The sequence below is a fragment of the Papilio polytes genome, unplaced genomic scaffold (genome assembly GCF_000836215.1).
Source record: "Papilio polytes unplaced genomic scaffold, Ppol_1.0 DF824024.1, whole genome shotgun sequence".
In the NCBI taxonomy this organism is placed as follows: domain Eukaryota; kingdom Metazoa; phylum Arthropoda; class Insecta; order Lepidoptera; family Papilionidae; genus Papilio; species Papilio polytes.
In genome coordinates this window covers 1,989,407-2,008,647 of record NW_013525180.1, presented here as the reverse complement: position 1 = coordinate 2,008,647, position 19,241 = coordinate 1,989,407, and the positions used below count along the sequence as shown (strand labels likewise).

Below are 19,241 nucleotides of genomic sequence, written 5' to 3'. Positions count from 1 at the left end.
TGTAATTGCTGACATCTTAGGCAACAAAGAAGTGTGTGTTTACGCTTTATTATAATAGTATAAATAAGTATAGAGTATAGATTAGAAACTCTTCTCCAATTTTGAAATAACGAAATTATATCGAGATTTTGCTTACAATCTATAATCGTTGTCAAATTCAACAGTTACATAAGTAACTGTGCACTAAAATAATGGAGAAGTACATTTAATGAGAGAAGTTAATTTAAAAAGCTTTAGTCAATGCATATCAATTATCAACATCGATAAAATCGTGAAAATCTCTACCTTATTAAAAAACAAAGAAACTTACTTCCAAATATAGGTTACCAACTTCTAGATAACTCCATGATGTCATTTAACTTTTAATTTTAACTACTCAAATAAAAAGATAAATGATTTTTAAAATACAGAGTTAAGATTTCATTTCTTTCAAAGTCAGTACACTCATTAGATTGCCTGTGATTGATTTGCGATCGATAAAGGCCGACACAATGGCGAGCAAATATTTGAGTTTTCTTGAAAAATAGCGCATTAACGAGAGCTATAAAGTGCGTTTATAAAGATAATCTGATACGAAACAATACTGCGTGGGGCGAACAATCTAGAAATCACGATATACTACCATACCTCGAACTTTGATTCACACGAAAACGAACCATATTGTAACTGCGTTGAGTATATTTTGAATTATATTGTTGTGTGTTTTATGGCATTTTTGTATGAATATTAATATCCAAGTGCAGGACAATTGGGTATAAACCACGCGCTCTGCTATAGAACAATGGATTTTATAGGTTATTATTAAGGAATCGAACCCGGGCCGCGCCGCGTATGCACTGCGATACGATTCTTTACAAACAAGCTTGTTATTAATATTTTATTTACGTTCCAATGCGTATTGTATTTAACTGGTGGCAAATTTTAGGTTATTTTAAGATATCATTTGCGTGAAGATATTTATTACTTGGTAGCTAAAAAAACAGTTTTGACAGTGGTAGTGCCCGCTTTAACATCTTAGCACGAATGGGCCGGCACGCCTGGTGTAATACCACGACCACACAGAAGACAGGCGTGAAATGGAACCAATGCCGTGTTTCGCCTAATGAATGTGGTGCCGGAGGCCTAATTTAAGTCCCTTTCTCTTTATCACCCTTTTCTTATGAAAAGATGGGAAGGGGAAGTGGATTTCAAGATGTAGAAGATGCATAGGAAGAAGAAATATCCTCTTTACGTGCGTCTCCTCCTCCGTCGGATAAGGATAAGCAACGCATCTGCAATTGCAGATGTCTATGGGCAGTCGTGGCTTCTCCATTTTGGCGGATTCAGGTGGCCGCTTGCTCGTTTGCCATCTTATGTTATAAAAAAAAAACAAAAGTGAGAAGCCTATATGTTCTTCCAGACTATTCTATTCTCTACATCTATGACAGTATTCGTTGAGATCCGTTAAATAGTGTAGGGTACAAATTCTAACAAACATCAATCAATCTAAACTTTCGAATTTACAATATTACTAATATTGCCTATCGATAGGGTAGTCGAACTATGCTATTTCTTTGACAAATAAAGAGTCGCTACCATTTTTTATAAAATTAAAAAAAGAACAAAGACGACACGACGAACGTAAGACAGACAAAAACAATTTTCTACAACTTCAGAATCTTCGTTTTATATCGTTTGTCCGTAATCCCTATCTTAGGCACTGATCAAATTTTGACAAAAATCGATTGAGAGTTGAACTTATCCCAGACATAATTATCCAACACTTTCTTTTAAAAACTTGCTTGCTTCGGCAGTACATATACTAAAATTGGAACGATACAGAGAAGATTAGAATGGCCCCTGCAAAAAAAGGATTTAGTTAGGCTACCGCTCTAGGCGCTGCATGGAAAGGAGGCGCCATAGGTCTGCGGGATACATAGTCTTATAGACTGTTAACTCCCAAAACGGGTTAAAAGGAGAATAACGAGGTTTAGGCTAAGCGCCATCTGCGCTCGGCCTCAAGTCTGGTGAATCTGTAAATGCCTCTTCAAAGCGAACAGTGAAATTAAAAAAAAACTTTATTAATTAAACCAGTTGCACAATAATCATTCCTGAGCTAAGTTAGGACCTGTATAACAGGAAGCATGGTCTTCTCTTAATCTAGGTACATAATTTATATGTAAAACAGTGACAATTCAGTCACAAAAAAAAAAAACAAAAAAAGCAGCACCGTAGAATCTCGTAGAATGCGGTAGTAACTCTAACACCGGTACTCGAAGACGTACTTAGATACCTATTCACCGATAACATTTTATTATTTCCCGCCGTTCAAAAAAGTTTCGCATTAACATAGAAAAAATCCAAAAGACACCGCTTAAGGCGTAGATCTGTTAATTACCACAAATATGTGCAGTGTTAGCAAAAAGTAGAGCGGCCGCTTTGTGATCTATGCCATGACATTTTGTCGACACAAATGATGCAAGACGCGACAAAGATACAAGTTTCCGCAAATGACTGCAACTAATAATTTTTTAGATTCTAGGGAAAAGAAGTCCAGGAAGGAGAACATCGTGGCTTAAAAATCTTCGCCAATGGTGCAATGAAAGTACGCGGTTTATGTTTAGAGCTGCTGTATCCAAACTTAAGTCGCTGTAATGATTGCCAACCTTCGTTAGGAGACGGCACCAAAAGAAGAAGAAGTATTTTTTTATTTAGATCAATATCTAAATAATGTAACTATAATCAATGTAAAAAAAACAATAAAAACTTGTGGAGTTTTGTAGTACATACATGGCGGCCATTACGGTTTTACGATTTATTTTTTCATTATTTTTTGAAAATTATGACAATTAAGTGATAGGTACTATTACTAAAATGGTGTAACTAATTTAACTTTTAAGCGAGGAAAGTGTTTTATTAGAAATATAATTAACGAGCTTTAGCGAATGTGAGGCTTGTCTATGGTGAAAATTCTACGGGGTTTAATTTAACTGTAGGATAAATGCACGATGTTTTTCAATACTACTGAATTGCTTAAAGTACTTTTATCCGGTCTAATATATCCCTCTTTCTTTCTTTAAGGCGCAATTTCGAAGAGTTTTTATCATTTAGTTAGTTCGTTTAATTTTTCCAATTCTCAAATTCTAAAATCGGAACGCATGGGAAAATCTCTCAAACTACAATAACTTGAAATTTCCATTTCAGTAGGCAAAATCGAATACATAAATTTCTAAAGGCGCACTCACACTAACACGAATGTAACAAGGCTGGTATATTATAGGTCCCCGCCACACCGCCGCGTCGCAGCACCGGCCCACCACGCACCATGTTGCGTGCGACACATCGCCGTCCGCGCTCGTCCCGCCGCTGCCCGAGCGCAACCGACCGAACGGGAAAACAGACACACCAAAAACACAAACACCAAACGATTTTCAACTCTATAGACCTTGCTTCAAAGTTGAAATTACCTCACCAAAATACAAAGATTCATCAGCACGCTTCAAATAGAAAGCGTGATAAAAAGCGTACCCGTTTGAAATGAAGCGCGGCGATTGGCCGACGCGCACCAATGGCGGATGGAGGCGGAACACGCTGCGCCCGCGCATCGGAGTACGTCGGTCGTCCACATGTCACGCTCGCGCGACACGCGACTGACGTCCGGAGGTAAAACTGACGCTGAAGTGACTACTGGTGTCACGGTCTGACGCTGTGAGGAGAGAGGAAGATTCTCTAACACGTCTGCAAGGCATGGTGTTGTGAGTGTAAGTGACAAGATGTTGGGCGCCATGGACGGCAAGGAGTACGGCGCGCTGCACGCCGCCGCAGCCGCCGCTGGATACACTATGGATGCCGGTATGTAAACTTAAAATGAACCTTATTGCATAACAATACTAAAAAATCTACGATACGATTTTAAAAAAGTAAAGCAAAATTTTTACAATAGCTTTTCCCGCTTATCTCGAGAAAATTTAAATAAATTAATGAAAATAATACACAATATATTCCTGTTATATTCATAAACATGCTTATTTATGGTTGATAGAAGTCATAAAAGGGGAATTTTTTTTAATCGTTTACGAATTTTAATGCGATGGAAAAAGTCCGACGGAAAAACTTTATAAAGAATACAGTAGTAAAATAAATATTACCAGAAGGATTACATAATACGTTACTTAATTCGGTACTTAGTTACTTTTATCCTTGTCGGAACGGATATAATTTCTTCCAGTTTGTGTCGTATAAAATAATAGCCGTCGCGTCATCTACGCAAAGTGGCAAACTGAGACTTCATTTACCTAATAATGAACGTCTTATCTTATCCTCATTTTACAATACGTTCTAGGGGTGTTTCCCGTTGAGCCGACCGGCTTCCTGATCAACCAATCTAATAGGATTTTTCCCATTGGGCCGAAGATTCTATGGATACAAACACCCTGTTCTTGTTACTAATCTCCATCAGCTATTGGTGACAAGCAACAAGCGCAAAACCGACCACTCATTTAACTTTACGCGAACCATGGGCTTCTACTGCTCAAAGATTCCATCAGATAACCATCTCTAAAAAACAGACATTTTTCTACGGATGCTTCAGTAGTGGAATGAAAAATAACATTATGTCTATGGTCTCCACACTGCGACGAATGCCCAACCAAAGTAATTTTGGACCTGGCTTTGATTTAAACCATAGAACTTGTTACCAGCTATCTTACTAATATTATAAATGCCAAAGTTTAGATGGATAGATGGATGTTTGATAGAGTTTGTAGCCTAAACGACTAAACGGATTTCGATTAAATATGACATAGACATAGTGGAAAGTCTCGAAGAACATATAAGTTACTCAGTTTTTTTTTTAATTTCACGGTGATGGAGTTGCAGGCGAAAGCTAGTACCTACATGTAATGAAAAACAAACAGTGCAATTTTTTTGATGATTTCCACCAAAATTTCATTTTAATTTAATAATTCCTCGTCCGCCGCCCACAGAGGGTCAAACGTTGGCGTAAATAAATTTTTAACTGGATCCAAAATCAGCAAGCATTAAGCCAATTAATTACATGCAATAAATTAGAGTAGAAGTTGCTGATAATACCTTGATTAATGATATTGCAGTTGCCAGGTAGGTCGACGGAAACATCAGCATTAAACGTCCCCAGTGCATCAATCATCTCCTACCTAAGAACTGCCGAATTAGAATTAGACTAGCTGAACGACACTTATGCATTATTTTAAAATGATAGATAAATAGTTTGTCTATGATTTGATTTAAGAGTACATTTTTTCAGTTCTGTAACAAGTATTATAAATACGTAAGTTTGGATAGATGTCTGTTAGAAGATATCTCCAGAACGGACACAACGGATTTCGATTAAATTTGGCACAAATGTAGAAGAATATTTGGAAGAACATATAAGCTACTTAATCAGTTTGTATGAGTTATCCGTGGACTTGGTCGTAGTAGATTTATAAGGCGATTTTTCTTTTCGAAATACGGAAACGAACGAATTGCTGCGGCCAAAGAAAATCGCTTTACTAGCGTATTTGTGACTGAATGAATACTGTTTGCCAAGAGGTATTTACAGATTCACTGGGCTTGAGGTGGCCGAGCGCAGATGGCGCTTAGCCTAAACCTCGTTTATGAGTAACTATGCTCGAGGACTCCCTCCGCAGCCTCGGCACCAGCCGTTACTTCGTTATTATTACCGGATTGGAGCGAAAAGGAAACAATATAGATAGTGTTTAATATAAACGAACGTTTATCATCGTTTTAGCTACCACCTTTTTTCCTACGGTTAGCAAAGAACAAATTCTTTCAAGAAAAGGCCATTTTCAAATTCATTTCAATTTCAATCAATATTATTATTATTATTATTAAGTAGCAAATCGTGTCGTCATTCGGAAGACCGAAAAAAAGCCAAACATTACTTTATCGAGTTCATTTTATAATTCATATAACCATATATATGTACTCTGCGAAGTGCGTAATCTAGGTTTTTAATTAGCTAGTAAGTTGGACTTGTCGTATTTTCTTTAAAATGTTATAACTATGATAGTTTATGACTTAAATACAGTTAGAAATAAAAGCTCACTTTTATCGACTTTAAAAGAGACGTAATTATTGATATTAGGGAGGTGACAATAACATTCGATAAGAGAGATAATTGTCGATAAAATTGATAACCTCTTGCAGGTTAAAGAGCGGCGTCGCACTGTCCATTCATGTCTAAGTCATGCGTTTAATTATTTTATATTTGGTTTATCAATTGATTTATTTGTTATTCCCTTTGTCTATTATTTGGTGTTATAACGATAACCCTTGTTTTTTACAGTTTGACGGCATTATTGTAAAGATTTTCCCAAAGTAATGTGTTAGGTGCTATTTAATTATATTTTATTCATATTAGGGTACAGAAGAAGGGCAAGTGAATATTTAAATTACCAATTAGTTACAAAATAAAAATACTTTATAGTCTTTGGAGACAATAGTGAAAGCGTTCTTCCAAAAACACCAATACCATACAAAGTAGTAGTACGTACTTAATGTACGTCAAATTCACACAGAAACAATGTCTACTAAAAACGGAGTAAATGACAGTGTGTTTGAAAGCACATAGTATTTTCTCAGCGACGATCTACCATAATAAGGATAAAATCCTCAGATTTGAAGGCAATTTATTTTGAGATCTAATAGATTGAGAATAAAATTGAGATCTTCATGTTTATAAAACAGAAATATCAAAATGAACGAATTAGAAAGATGGTACAGGAAGAGAAATATCCTACGTGTAGGACCCGTCCTCTGGTCATTGAAGGCAGCGCATCGATAACTTGTCGATGTCTAGGGCAACTCACTATTATAGGAATATCAAGTGGCCGATTCATTTTAGCAACTAATTACTATAAAAATCACCTACCACATATCTTTGTACTGTTCAAGTTAATTTTCACTTTGTTTATTTTTTTAATGATTATAATAATAGTGACGTGCGTTGTTCTGCTATCGGTTATCGATAACCCTTGACGCCCTTTGAACTTTCGATAACCACAACTCACGTTTAACGCGGTATTACGTTCACTATATTGTTGCAGGTATGTATAAATACCGGTTATTGTTAGATAGAGATGTTTTTAATATTGTCGATAGCCAGTTTGGAAAGTCTCGTTAGCGAAAAACTGTTTCAGCCAAAAGGAGAAAGTGTCACGACCGCACTGAGTTATATAGTTTACGGGTTACAAACAGTGGTCACCTAATGCCGTCTAAAAAACGCTGTCCGAGTTTTAAAGGTTGTCGTTCAACATAAGTAGACGGGTGTAAGAACTGTAGATGAGTTACCGAACGATACGTTGTTATGTAATGTTGGTTTGGCGACAGACTGGAGAACGATGGCTGACCATTGTTTGATCCAAATGGAAGGTAAGAAGTTACGCGAAAAGTGAGTCGAAGTGCTAAATCGCTAAAAGTATTGAGGTAACTGCGACATCTAATACGGAGTATCGGTAGGCGAGAGGCGAGTCGATAATTGGCGGTTTATCAGAAAGGTTATCCGAACTCGAACGTCACCGCACGAGCCACCGGCACGAGTTAATGATCGCAGCTTATTTATTATACACTAGCTCACCGTCCCGGTGTCACGTGATGTGTATAATTATATGCAAATCGTGCATGATGTGCATGCAAATTCCAACTGTGTCTAACTGTGCCCAATAGTGCCAACTCCAACTCCACTTTGCCTTGTTAAAAAGGGTGCGAACAGAAAGCGGACTAGAATTGGCCCTTAGTACGCATCCTTATCAGAGGAAAAGCAGAATCCATCTTCTGTGTGGTCGAGGATGCACCGGGCGAGCAGTTGAAGTGGCAAAACCTACAGCTAATCTTGCTGCGGATTCTTCCTCTTTGAAGGTTGAATGAATGAAAAGAAACATACATTAATATTTTGTAACATTACTAATTAATACATCAACAATCATTTCGACATCGATTTAAGAATTTAATTAGGAATATCACTTTCCGGTCTTGGCGCCATTGGTCTGCTTTTTTTTCAATAAGCAAAAGCATTTGGGTCAAACGACTACACGATTGTTAATTTTTTTTGGACGGTTTGTTTTTTAATAGAAATTAGATCACACAGTTCAAAGTACAGAATATATCGGCAGTTAGTTTAATTAAAATAAATTTAAAACATAATTACATTATAGTTAACATTTTTTTACACGAATTTGTGAGCAAAGTGCAAATGAAACTTTTTATTTGTAAGATCTTGTTAATTAGTCTTAACAATTTTATCAACATATTTAAGTATTTTCTTATCTTTTACATAAAACTAAGTTCATAAATATACAAGTACAAATTTCGTAATCGATTAATTCGGTTCACCAAAGAAGCATAGTTAAAGGCTCCGAGATATGACAAATTCCTCTAGTAATTGAGGCGGAATAATTAATTCTAGAACTTTCTTGCGAAATATAACTTTAAATTGTCGTGGTTTTTACAAATATAATGTTCGTTAGAAGGTTTCTTACCGCGATTGGATTATTTTAGCTCCTGATTTCGGCACAGTTGCATGCGCAATGTTTACGGGCTGACTGAAGACATGCGGTAGTGTAAAAAGAACTTTCTTACGAAATTCTGATGGGATCTAAAATTCATCATACTTCTTTAATTGCTGTATCGGATTTCTGATGATTATTTTCAATTGTTTATAGTTTAAATAGTGAATGCATTTTTACAAGTAAATTTTAAATTCAGAAAGTAGAAAATAAGCGCAGATGTCAAATTTTTCTAACCTAAAGGAAATAAGCGAATAATCGTCTCGCTCTATCGATTTAACGTTTTCGTTAATTTTAAAGAAATGAATTCTATTGTTAAGAATTCCATAACAAATAGTTCACTATATTAGAGCAGTGAATTAGTTTTCAATAACTACTAAAGTATTTTGAATACTTTTAAGTCGTAATCTCTAAATCTCGCCCTAAATCAATAACCTTCGATTTGTAATCACCACAGAGTAACCAGACACCCATTTCAGTAGACTAAGTACATGTTCAAACAACGAATTATGTTACTATTTCCTTTCAATTAGAGTTATTTGTGAGGCCTCTGTTTAAATAACTGCTCTGCATTTTACAATCATGTTAAAGGAAATTAAACCTTATAGATTGTAAAAGGTAGTAAATAAAAGTTTTATGCTTTCCGAAGGGTCGGCGAGATTGAAATTTGTTTGGCTTGTTTGACAACGGCATTTGCGTGTTTGTTCAAGTCCTCAAGGATACTGTTTTTGCAATATTTTGCTACTGACAGACTGCAGAGCCTCGGATTAACCAATAAGTAGCATTTGTACATTATTGGTAGAAAATATTAGTAATACTAAGGTAGAGCTGCAGGAAATTTAATGAAAAGAAATTCTTTAAAAATTTCCTAGTTTGTTTAGATACGTTTGTTAGCATTACAGTTAGTACATAAAAAAATATTAATAAAAGAAAAAATACATAGTACAAAATAGAGGAAAATGGAAAGTTTGAATGACATGAAAAATTGATTTTCGCCATATAGCTGTTGCAATTAACAAAGGTCTTAAAAATATATATAAAGGTGACGGACCAAGGGATAATGATCGTCTTCACGGTTTTCGCTCAAACCAAACAGTGCGGCGAACGACCGCTGAGCCAGTATTTGTCGATAAATTCGGTTTCGGTAGCGTTTGTTGAGCACGGCCTTTTGAAAAGCAAACCAAACACGTCGCCCGAAAGTGATGTGCCGTGTCGGCGGCTCTCGCATGAAAAAAAAAAACAAAACAAATGACATTTTGTTTTTTTTGACTGTATACATAAGATATTCCTTACAGCTAGGCTTTTGATTATTTTGAATACGGCATCTAACCTATTTATTTATAAGAACTTCTATTGATTTAGCATTTCATTACCTTTATTGCATTTACTTAATCTAAACTATTTCTATACCTATTCATTTTGATTCTGAGCTTCAAAATCCTTTATAAATTTGTGGTTACATGTTTTATATTTTTTTACCATTTACTGTTCAGACAGTACAAAAGTACCCAAAACTTTACAGAACCAACATAAGAAACTGCGTAGTTTGATTGAAAAAGGTGCGTTCATATCTGTCAAGACGGTAGCCTCCATTGGGCGCCGCCGGCGGTGTGCGGGGATCGGGGGAGGCGGGTGTTTGCCGCCATTACGCTGTTGACAATCGCAGTCGGCTAATGCGTGCGCAAACATTGTCTGTTGCTTCAACACGACCATCGCTTATGGTATGCTTTCGAGTACGGGCCCGTGTTCTCTTGTAGCCATGACATTTTTTTTTAAATTTAGAACAGGCCAAAGCTCGAGGTGTATTGATCGACTTATTTCTGGCCAGTACTAACGGTGTTAATGCAAATAATATTGAATTAATATATGGTTCTTACACATTTTAGAGTGAAGAGTGAATATGTTCAAAAGTTAACCAAAATCGCACATATTCGAATGTTGGCCACAAACATTTGACACCCCGTCCAGCTGAACTCAGCTCGTGCGGATATCCAAAAATAGTGTTGTACAAATCAAAATCGCTTCACTCCATAAAACTGCCACAGAGTAACAAATTGCCTTACGAACGATGATCGAAGTAGTCGCGCGCCCTTCGCTATGATTGGCATTTTAGTGATGTACGCACGTGGATGTCGATAATTAGGTAGACATGAGTTATGGCGGGAGAATAGTTTGACACTGTTTATAGGGGTTAATAAGGGCAGCTGTCGTAGGTGACATGTCATGACTGCAGTCGTACTGACAATGTTACTTCTGAAGGTTCATTTGTTTTCTTGATTTATTGTCTTAACTTAGCTCTTAATAGGCAAGGGTAGGTTATAGTAAAAGTTTGAAATTTTAACATTACTTTATAGTAATTAGGGCATTATTACAAATTTCAGGACATGCAGTTAATTAGCTAAGTACATATTTCCTAAATCAAGAGACTGTTCCACTCGCGTTTTGTTTTAATGGCGATGTTAACTCAAATTTGAACGCCTTAAATAAATCGAATTTTTCAATATTATTTATAAATTTTCTCATTTCCATATATTCGATACACGTGTGTAATATAATAAACATTATGACTAGTAAATTCTCCATGCTTTTAACGCGTGACTGCCTCATTACGAACAACCTTAGCCACTTCTAACTCTTATCAAAATAATATTTTATTTCAATATATTGGTAACCATTATAATGAACTAAAATTTTACCATCACTACCTTAAACCAGTTACGTTTGTATTTTACTTTGTAAAAATTATTACACTTCACCTTTCGTTTTAGGCGTTTCATAGCCCAAATGTCACTTTGTTATTTTTGGCTGCTGCCATAGAGTAAAAGAGTACATTATATAACAATCTGTAGAACCGTAGACAAATCAAACACCTTATACCTTAACTAGGTAGCCATAAGTAGCGAAATCGTAAATAATCGAGGGACCTCGTAAGGGACGTGACCTGGGGACTGACGAGCGGTAGTCGTATTTATTCAGCGGCCGCGTTTGTCGGCGGCCTGTCGCCGTGTGTGGTCGCTAGAGGGCCCTTCACTGCCCTCGGTATGGAGAACTCATATCAAGTATACCGACCAGTTTCATCCTTCAAAATATGTACTGAGGGAACTAAATTATTAAATGATGTGTCACTGAAAAGGTGTTAACCTCGGAAAAGGTGTTAATCTCGGCACTGCCATGAAAAAATTTAGGTGTAGAATTCTTACTACATTCAATTTAAGCCTCTAAAGTTTAGTTTAAAATTTCAAGTAACTTCCCAATCAAATGCGATATTATTTCTTTTAATGATATTTAAACTGATTTAGCTATTGGTAAGACGCTGATATAGGATAGAAGGCAGGAGTCAACTGAGATTCGAAGTAGTTTTTATATTTAACTATTTTAATTCTTTTGAGGGTCTAGAAGGGGCCCTAGGCCTTACTGGCGTTGCTAACACATTTAGCATTTCATTTTATGAAAAATCAAGAAAAAATTCTCAAGCATCTTATGTCTTGGCATTACTAAATCATACGGTAAGGCAAAGAAATAATAACTAAACAGCCACGTATGTCAACAGATTGTAATGAACTATTTTATTTACATAAATAATGGAATTGACACGTAAATATGCAAAGCAAAACGTCCTTGTTAACGTTAGGTTATCGTTGGCCAGTATAGCGATGAAATCCAACTGTTTATGGCCGTTTTTACGATACTGAAGCGCGACCAATCAGAGGCCTGCGCGCGAATTAATCAACTTTCCATTACAGGTGTAGTGTTAGTGTTGCCAGTTACATTGAATTTGCTGATATGATACAATTACATTTGCATTTGATTCGTTCTATACTTTCCACATTATAAAAGCTCATTTGTGTATAATAGTCGATTTTACTTTTTATCAAGCCAACATCGTGCCAGATATTTTTTGCTGAAGTCACTAGTAGCAAATCATAGACATTAATTAAAATAAAAAAAAGTGAATCAATAATAATTTATAGCTTGTTTTCTTTAATTTTCACGAATAATTACATTGATGTATTTACTCACATTTCGTGGTAAAAATAAATGCAGCAAAGTATCAGCTATTTGCAGCGATATAACTAATAAAGTGTAAAACGCGTGAAATTATTTATGACGTGCATCCGAACTGGTGATGGAGAAGTCGATGATCTACACATTGACGCTCTCCGTTTACGCTAGTGATGTGCTAACGAGCTCATCGATTATCGATAGTAGAGGAAAAAAAATATGATTTCTTGCAACACTTACATTATTTCCCTCGTTTAATGCCTGTTGAAAAAAGACATACTGTTATCAATTTATAAGAATACAGCAAAGTCATGTATTTAAACATCGTATTGCTTGTATTAATAGTAAATAGTTGATAACGGGTATCATAATATTATGTTTATTAAAGCCTAATAAATGGAAAATTGCGGTACAATCTTACAAAATTATTGCTGCATCATGACTATTCGTATCTAAAGTATATACGTGTATAATTATTTCTACAAGCTTTTAGATGTTTAAATTCTTGAAGTACTTATCTGCGTATAGATAATTTTAATAGTTTCTAATTGGCAATTGACTGGAATGAGAGATATCTTATTTTTAAATAGCTTGGTAATACATATATTCATATTAATGAACAACCTTTGTGGAATCAAGTCTTTATTAAAACAGTCACAATACTATTACGTTTAGTGATCATTTTAAAAGGTTACGCTAAAACACATATCGATACAACTAAACCAACTCTAACACATTAATAGCCTTCTCTTCGAATCGGGCTCCTTTGACTTACTACTAATTGGTTTCAGAAAGAGACGGCAACACATAATAGGCTATACAAACGAAAGAGAAGCTAAAACTAAAGGCGGGAAACATCTTTCTTTGCGCGCCTAATTTACGAGCCCCCTTTGACGTTTCGCCGTTGACAGTTACTAGTGTTTTCGGTGAATATAACACATTCATTAATTCAAGCGTCCTCTCATGTTTAATATCGTTTTAAATATATTACTTTTCCCGTTCTAGAGCTACGAATTTCAGCCACAACAAAGAGTTCAATGGTTCGTTAAAATCTTTCTGAAACGCCAACTATAATATATGACACTTAATTTGAATCGTTTACTTTATTCTTTGATTTAATTTCGTTCTTTAAAGTTTGATTGTTGACATTTGGGTATGCTTTTGATTTTTTACTGTTAAAGGCTTGTTTATCGATATCATAAGGTTACAAACTTATTGGTAACAGAGATTTTACATACTTGCTGCTCCTAATTTAAGATGCGAATTTGAAGCATTAAAAAGTTACTAATTACCGTAGTTGTAATTGCTGCGTTGAAGCGGAAGATATTTTAAATGTTTTTTCAACTACTTTACTACAAAAATTAATCTGTCTTAATTTGTTATTGCATTTTAAAAGTTAAAACAAATATAACGGAACAGTTTTATTATCTGTGATGATTTTCAATGAAGTTATTTTTTTTAATTCATCCCAGGCACGGATCATCAATGTTGTCAGCCACCGTAGAAGATTAAATATAATAAATCCATAAGCATATCCACAGATGTGTGCTCAAGCGGTTAGGTAGCAACCACGCCCTCTAGCGGCCAAAGACGCCGGCGTCACATGTTTTTGTATTTCATAACCTTAAAGAGAAACCGAGAATATTAATTTTATGTCCGCACGTTCCCAGAAACACTACGAAGAATTAAAAAAAAAATCGTAAAATTTACTTTATTTACATGAACTAACATTGTTAAAATTGTTACAATAGTCTGAGTTGCACAGAAAAGTTCTGACTGAAATAACAATGCATAAAAAACTTAATATTTGTTCGGTATAATGAAAAACATTTTGATTTTCTCATAATTTACACCCGATGCATTGTCACTTTTACAAGAACAAAAGAACATACAGAAATAGATCTTGGCCAATAAACAATTTTAAAATTAAATTATGCGTCGAAAGAGTTTTGACATTTTTTTTTTCAAATTGACAGCAATAAAATAAAAAATGTGTTATGACGACGTATTCTTACTTTCGCATCTTCTCTTTGGTTTCACTTAAAATTGTAATCGCATTAAATTATGTTTTTTTATTGTGTACATTCAAATTAGAATGTAACAGCCAACTTCAGTGTACCGATAGGTTATTAAAAAGTATAATTTTAAATAATTACTTAACTAATGTCGATTTACATTTTAACAAAACCGTTTACATTACAAGCACGGGGATCAACCACGGAAACATTAATACAAAGACATATAACTAATACGAAAAGATAAGTCTAGTGCATGTCAAATTGTGAATTTAATAATCTAAGGGACCGCTATAATTGTAACGTTTATAGATGTATAAACGTTACAATTATAGAGGTCCCTTAGACTCTTGTTTAGGTTCGACTGTATTTATATTTTTCTGAAAAACTGAGTTAAAACGCGTTTAAAAAAACGATATAACCTTTTAACTTTATAACTCAGACGCGACATAATCTTGTGCAATTACTGGTTACTAATAAATTGGCAACTTTAGAACCATTGTGCTATTTAAGTCCAAAGATCCGACTTCATTTGTCTTGTTGACAATAAAACAAGCGGCCGTCAGCCGAGCATTTTGCAAGGACTAATTTGCACTCCTCGGGAACAAGTGGTGAGGAGTGACCGGCGATATATCACTGGCCAGTGTTTTTTATTATTTTTCTCTGACATCTTTTAGCGCTGCGTTCACAAACAAACAACTCTAACAAATTGTTCAAACCAACAATATTTTCTGAATAATAATATAAAAAACGATTAATATTTAAGGCTGTGTGCACAATTTGAAATCTTACAACATTGTGCTATTATGAAAACAATTTCCAGGTAAAGGCCTGAAATGTGTGCCATATGTTTTTTGTTCAAAGTACTTGCTGCTAATGGGTAATGGGTATCACACTACAGTAAAATGTCGTGGTCACCTATCGTATAACGTAACGTGACATTATGACAGCTGTCAGAAATGTCACCCCGAGAGTGCCACTGGTGTCATTTATTAGTCGGTTGCAACATATGACACTCCTAATAAAATGATATGCTGGTTACTATTGTATTTGTCTGTAGTGTTTTTTTATATCCTTACCTATTTTACAATGTTAATAATTCTGGAGTTATATTGTCTTTATGTAGACTTATTAAGCTTTCGCTAAGACAACAATTTTTTACCAATAAAGTTGTTTTTTGCTATTTAATTTCCCCAAATAAAACTTTTATGTATTTGCCAATTTTTAATATGGCATCGTTTTATGATATAGCAACCCTATACTGTTAGAGCAGGCAGCGGGAACACAAAAAGAGCAATTCTGCGCCTTGTGGAGATTGTGGACTTCAAAGGTCGGGTGTCCGGTGTCAGAGGACGTGTGACGAATTCATACTTTTAGATCATGTTTTATACTAATTCGACATTATTAAAGGGTTTAATGTATTGATGACAAAAATATGTTTCTTAACTTAGATAAACAAACCGCAACTTACTGTACTGAAAAAAGATTGTTATAACGAAGAACAATTTTAATTTTCATCCATCAGAACTGGAATCCATACCTAACATATGCCTTGCTAGCTGTGTTCACAAACTTGAATTTTTATTACCGTGGGTTTCCACTGCCAAATCATTCGAACAATAACGTTATCATCCCTGTCTTCGAAAAAACAGAGATAGCTATATTTTTGTACAAGTCTTTCAGCGCCGTTTTTGACCGACTTCCCAAAAGAAGGAGGTACTCAATTCCTCTGTATATTTTTATAACTTTTTGTTGACCATTTTCTATCAGGAGCCTTAAGAGGCAGCCACGCCCTATCCTAATAGGATCTCAGGATAAATGAAGTCGATGTACTTTACGCCCGAAAAATTAGAATATCGTATTGCAGAACTATAAATATGTTTGACCATAAATTTTGTACTTAGATCCGAGTGGAGGTGCAATGGGCAACACCGGTATGGGCGGCCCTGGCACGCAGCAGTACGGGGAGGTCAACCAACTGGGCGGTGTGTTCGTCAACGGACGACCGCTGCCCAACGCTGTCAGATTGAGGATTGTCGAACTAGCACAATTGGGCATAAGGTAAATTATATAGGATTTCACTGTTTTATTCATCACTGGCAACCTTGAACTGATTCGCTCAAGAAAAAAAATAGGGCTGTCGTGATTCCCTAATCACGCTATCTGTGGTTAATGGTTTTTCAAAATTAGATTCCACGAGCTGGCGCCCGTAAACTTCGTTAGCGCTTTGGAAAGCTACCATTCAGTGAAAGACCATTCGAAATAGGTCCAGTCGTTCGGAAATTACCCGGAACAAACGTAGCTTGCGAACAGACAGACAAAAAATTTTTGAATTCGACTTTCGTTATAAGTATTACAAAGACATCATATTACAAAGATATCATTTTGATATTACAAACAGACACTCCAATTTTATTATATGTATAAAATAGATTAGTAATGATGTTTCAAGAAAGTTTCAATAAAATAAGCTTAACTTTACTAATTCTATAATTTACAAACATTTAACCATCAAGATAACCGCATACGCACTATCTTAAATCTATATTCGTAACAGGCCGTGTGACATCAGCCGTCAGCTGCGCGTGTCCCATGGCTGCGTGTCCAAGATCCTGGCGCGCTACCACGAGACCGGCTCCATCCTGCCTGGTGCCATTGGTGGTTCCAAGCCCAGGGTCACCACCCCTAAGGTATACCTAAAATATTAATACTTGTTGTTGCGACTCATTGGTATAACTCAGTTATCAAGGCAAACTTAACTGAGGTATAGTTTTGAGTCCGAATATAACGCTAGACAATGTATAGTAGTACATAATTCTTTTGGCACCCGGCAATTTTTAAAAATAAAAAAGACAATTGAATGTCAGGGTATTAGTGACACAGTTTGTCTGTTCACTTCGTGTCTTTACTCTTAGCATTTTGTGGGGCTTTATTATGTAATTCCATGAAAAAAAGTGATGAAAGTGTTTAAAAGTATTGAAAAAGAGTTTTTTATTGAAAGTGAGAGGTATTTTTATCGCGGAGAAGAAGTTGGGGGTACAGTAATTACTTTTAAAAATATGAATCATCGTGTTTATTTAATTTAAGTGTTTTATTTTTGTTTTATTAATAAACATAACATCACTATTTTATTTAATATCATCATGGTGAGAGAGATTCAATTAGTATTATTGCAAGTCTCTGTTAGCTTTTTAAAATCTTTATTTATACAATATACAATCTTGTTCCCAGGTTGTCTCTTACATAAAGCAGCTAAAAGCAAAGGATCCGGGCATCTTTGCATGGGAGATCCGCGACCGGCTGTTAGCTGACGGCGTGTGCGACAAATACAACGTGCCCTCCGTGTCCAGTATCAGCCGCATTCTACGCAACAAGCTCGGCGGTGGCGCCCTCTACCCCGTGCCCCCGCTATACCCCGTGCCCCCGCAGCGCTGCTGGCCGCTGCACCAACCCTACGACTACTATGTTTATTTACAGGTTAGTTGTGATGACATCCTTATATGTTATTCACAAGTATTTTTTTGGCAACCCTATATGATTCTTAACTTGAAAACTCGCAATTTTAAATGTGTAGATTTTAAAGATATGCAAAAACAATTATGCGAAATAGCTGTAGGTTTTCAGCACTTAAATTGGAAAAAGGGAAAGTAAGATAAATAAATACAGGTTTACTCAGACGAAAGCTTTTTAATAAAATTGCTAATTAATTTCGTTCACAGGGTCGGCAGCACGCCGCAGCACCGCCGCACGGGCTGCCACACCACCCGCATCAGCCGCCGCCTTCGCACGCGCACGCACATGCGCTCTGACATACACACGCAGCCGCGCGCTGCAACTAGTGTAGAATGAAGTCATTGTTAAATTACAACAAACAATTCAACTTTCTATTGAAGAAATCTGTGCTATCAAGGAATTAAATCATCCCACTAAAGATCTGATTGGAAACTTCGAAATTCCTTATGATAATTTAGCATGTATGGTTTGTGACAATCGACCTGCGATTGTATAACACCCAAATGGGTAGGAAATAAACGACCGTGACTGTACAATATAACATGGACGCGATACAGTTTGTAAGAAACAAATGCAGAATAACTACATTATGTGCAGGAATTACTTTGAATTTGCAACTCAAGGAATGAAATATACTCAAACTCAAGTGTGGCCGCCCTAAGACTATAGTATGGAATTTAAATTGAAGAACATGGAAATAGTATGAAATATAATTGAATGAAAAGGATTATTTACAAATTTAAGTCGTGAAAATCAATTAAACTTAGAAACTAGAGAGAAAAGTATTAATATAATGTAAATAAACTTGTAAGATATTAGTGAAATTTAAGTTTTAGTGATAGTAAAGTGCCGTGAAAACAAAATAATAAGTTAACATATTATTTAGATTGATTATAAGATGTTACTAAAACTACGCGTAGAGTTATGTCTTAATTGATTTAAATTCTCCAAATTGTCTTTTTATTATCTGGCACATAACATTTTTCATAGATTAAAAAAAACGATTGTTTTGTCTATGATCTGTTTTTTTAACATTAATTATTTTTAATCTTTGACGTGTCAAATTCAATTTTTTGACATGTTGTTATGTGTAACAGATTAAAAATAAATAAAAGAAAGGACAATTTATTTCAGTTAATTTAGAAAATAATTTATTGGATCACGGTTCTGTATATTTTAGCTGGGT

General features: G+C 35.4%; 1 protein-coding gene across 1 annotated transcript; it reads left to right on the top strand.

The window, feature by feature from the left end:
* The first annotated feature begins 3,625 nt into the window (after positions 1–3,625).
* LOC106101010 (paired box protein Pax-1) lies at positions 3,626–18,966 on the top strand. The gene is made up of 5 exons (XM_013280080.1): positions 3,626–3,831; positions 16,447–16,603; positions 17,100–17,232; positions 17,774–18,019; positions 18,262–18,966. The coding sequence occupies exons 1-5, from the start codon at positions 3,753–3,755 to the stop codon at positions 18,349–18,351; spliced, it is 705 nt and encodes a 234-aa protein (XP_013135534.1). The 5' UTR covers positions 3,626–3,752; the 3' UTR covers positions 18,352–18,966.
* Positions 18,967–19,241: the final 275 nt, after the last annotated feature.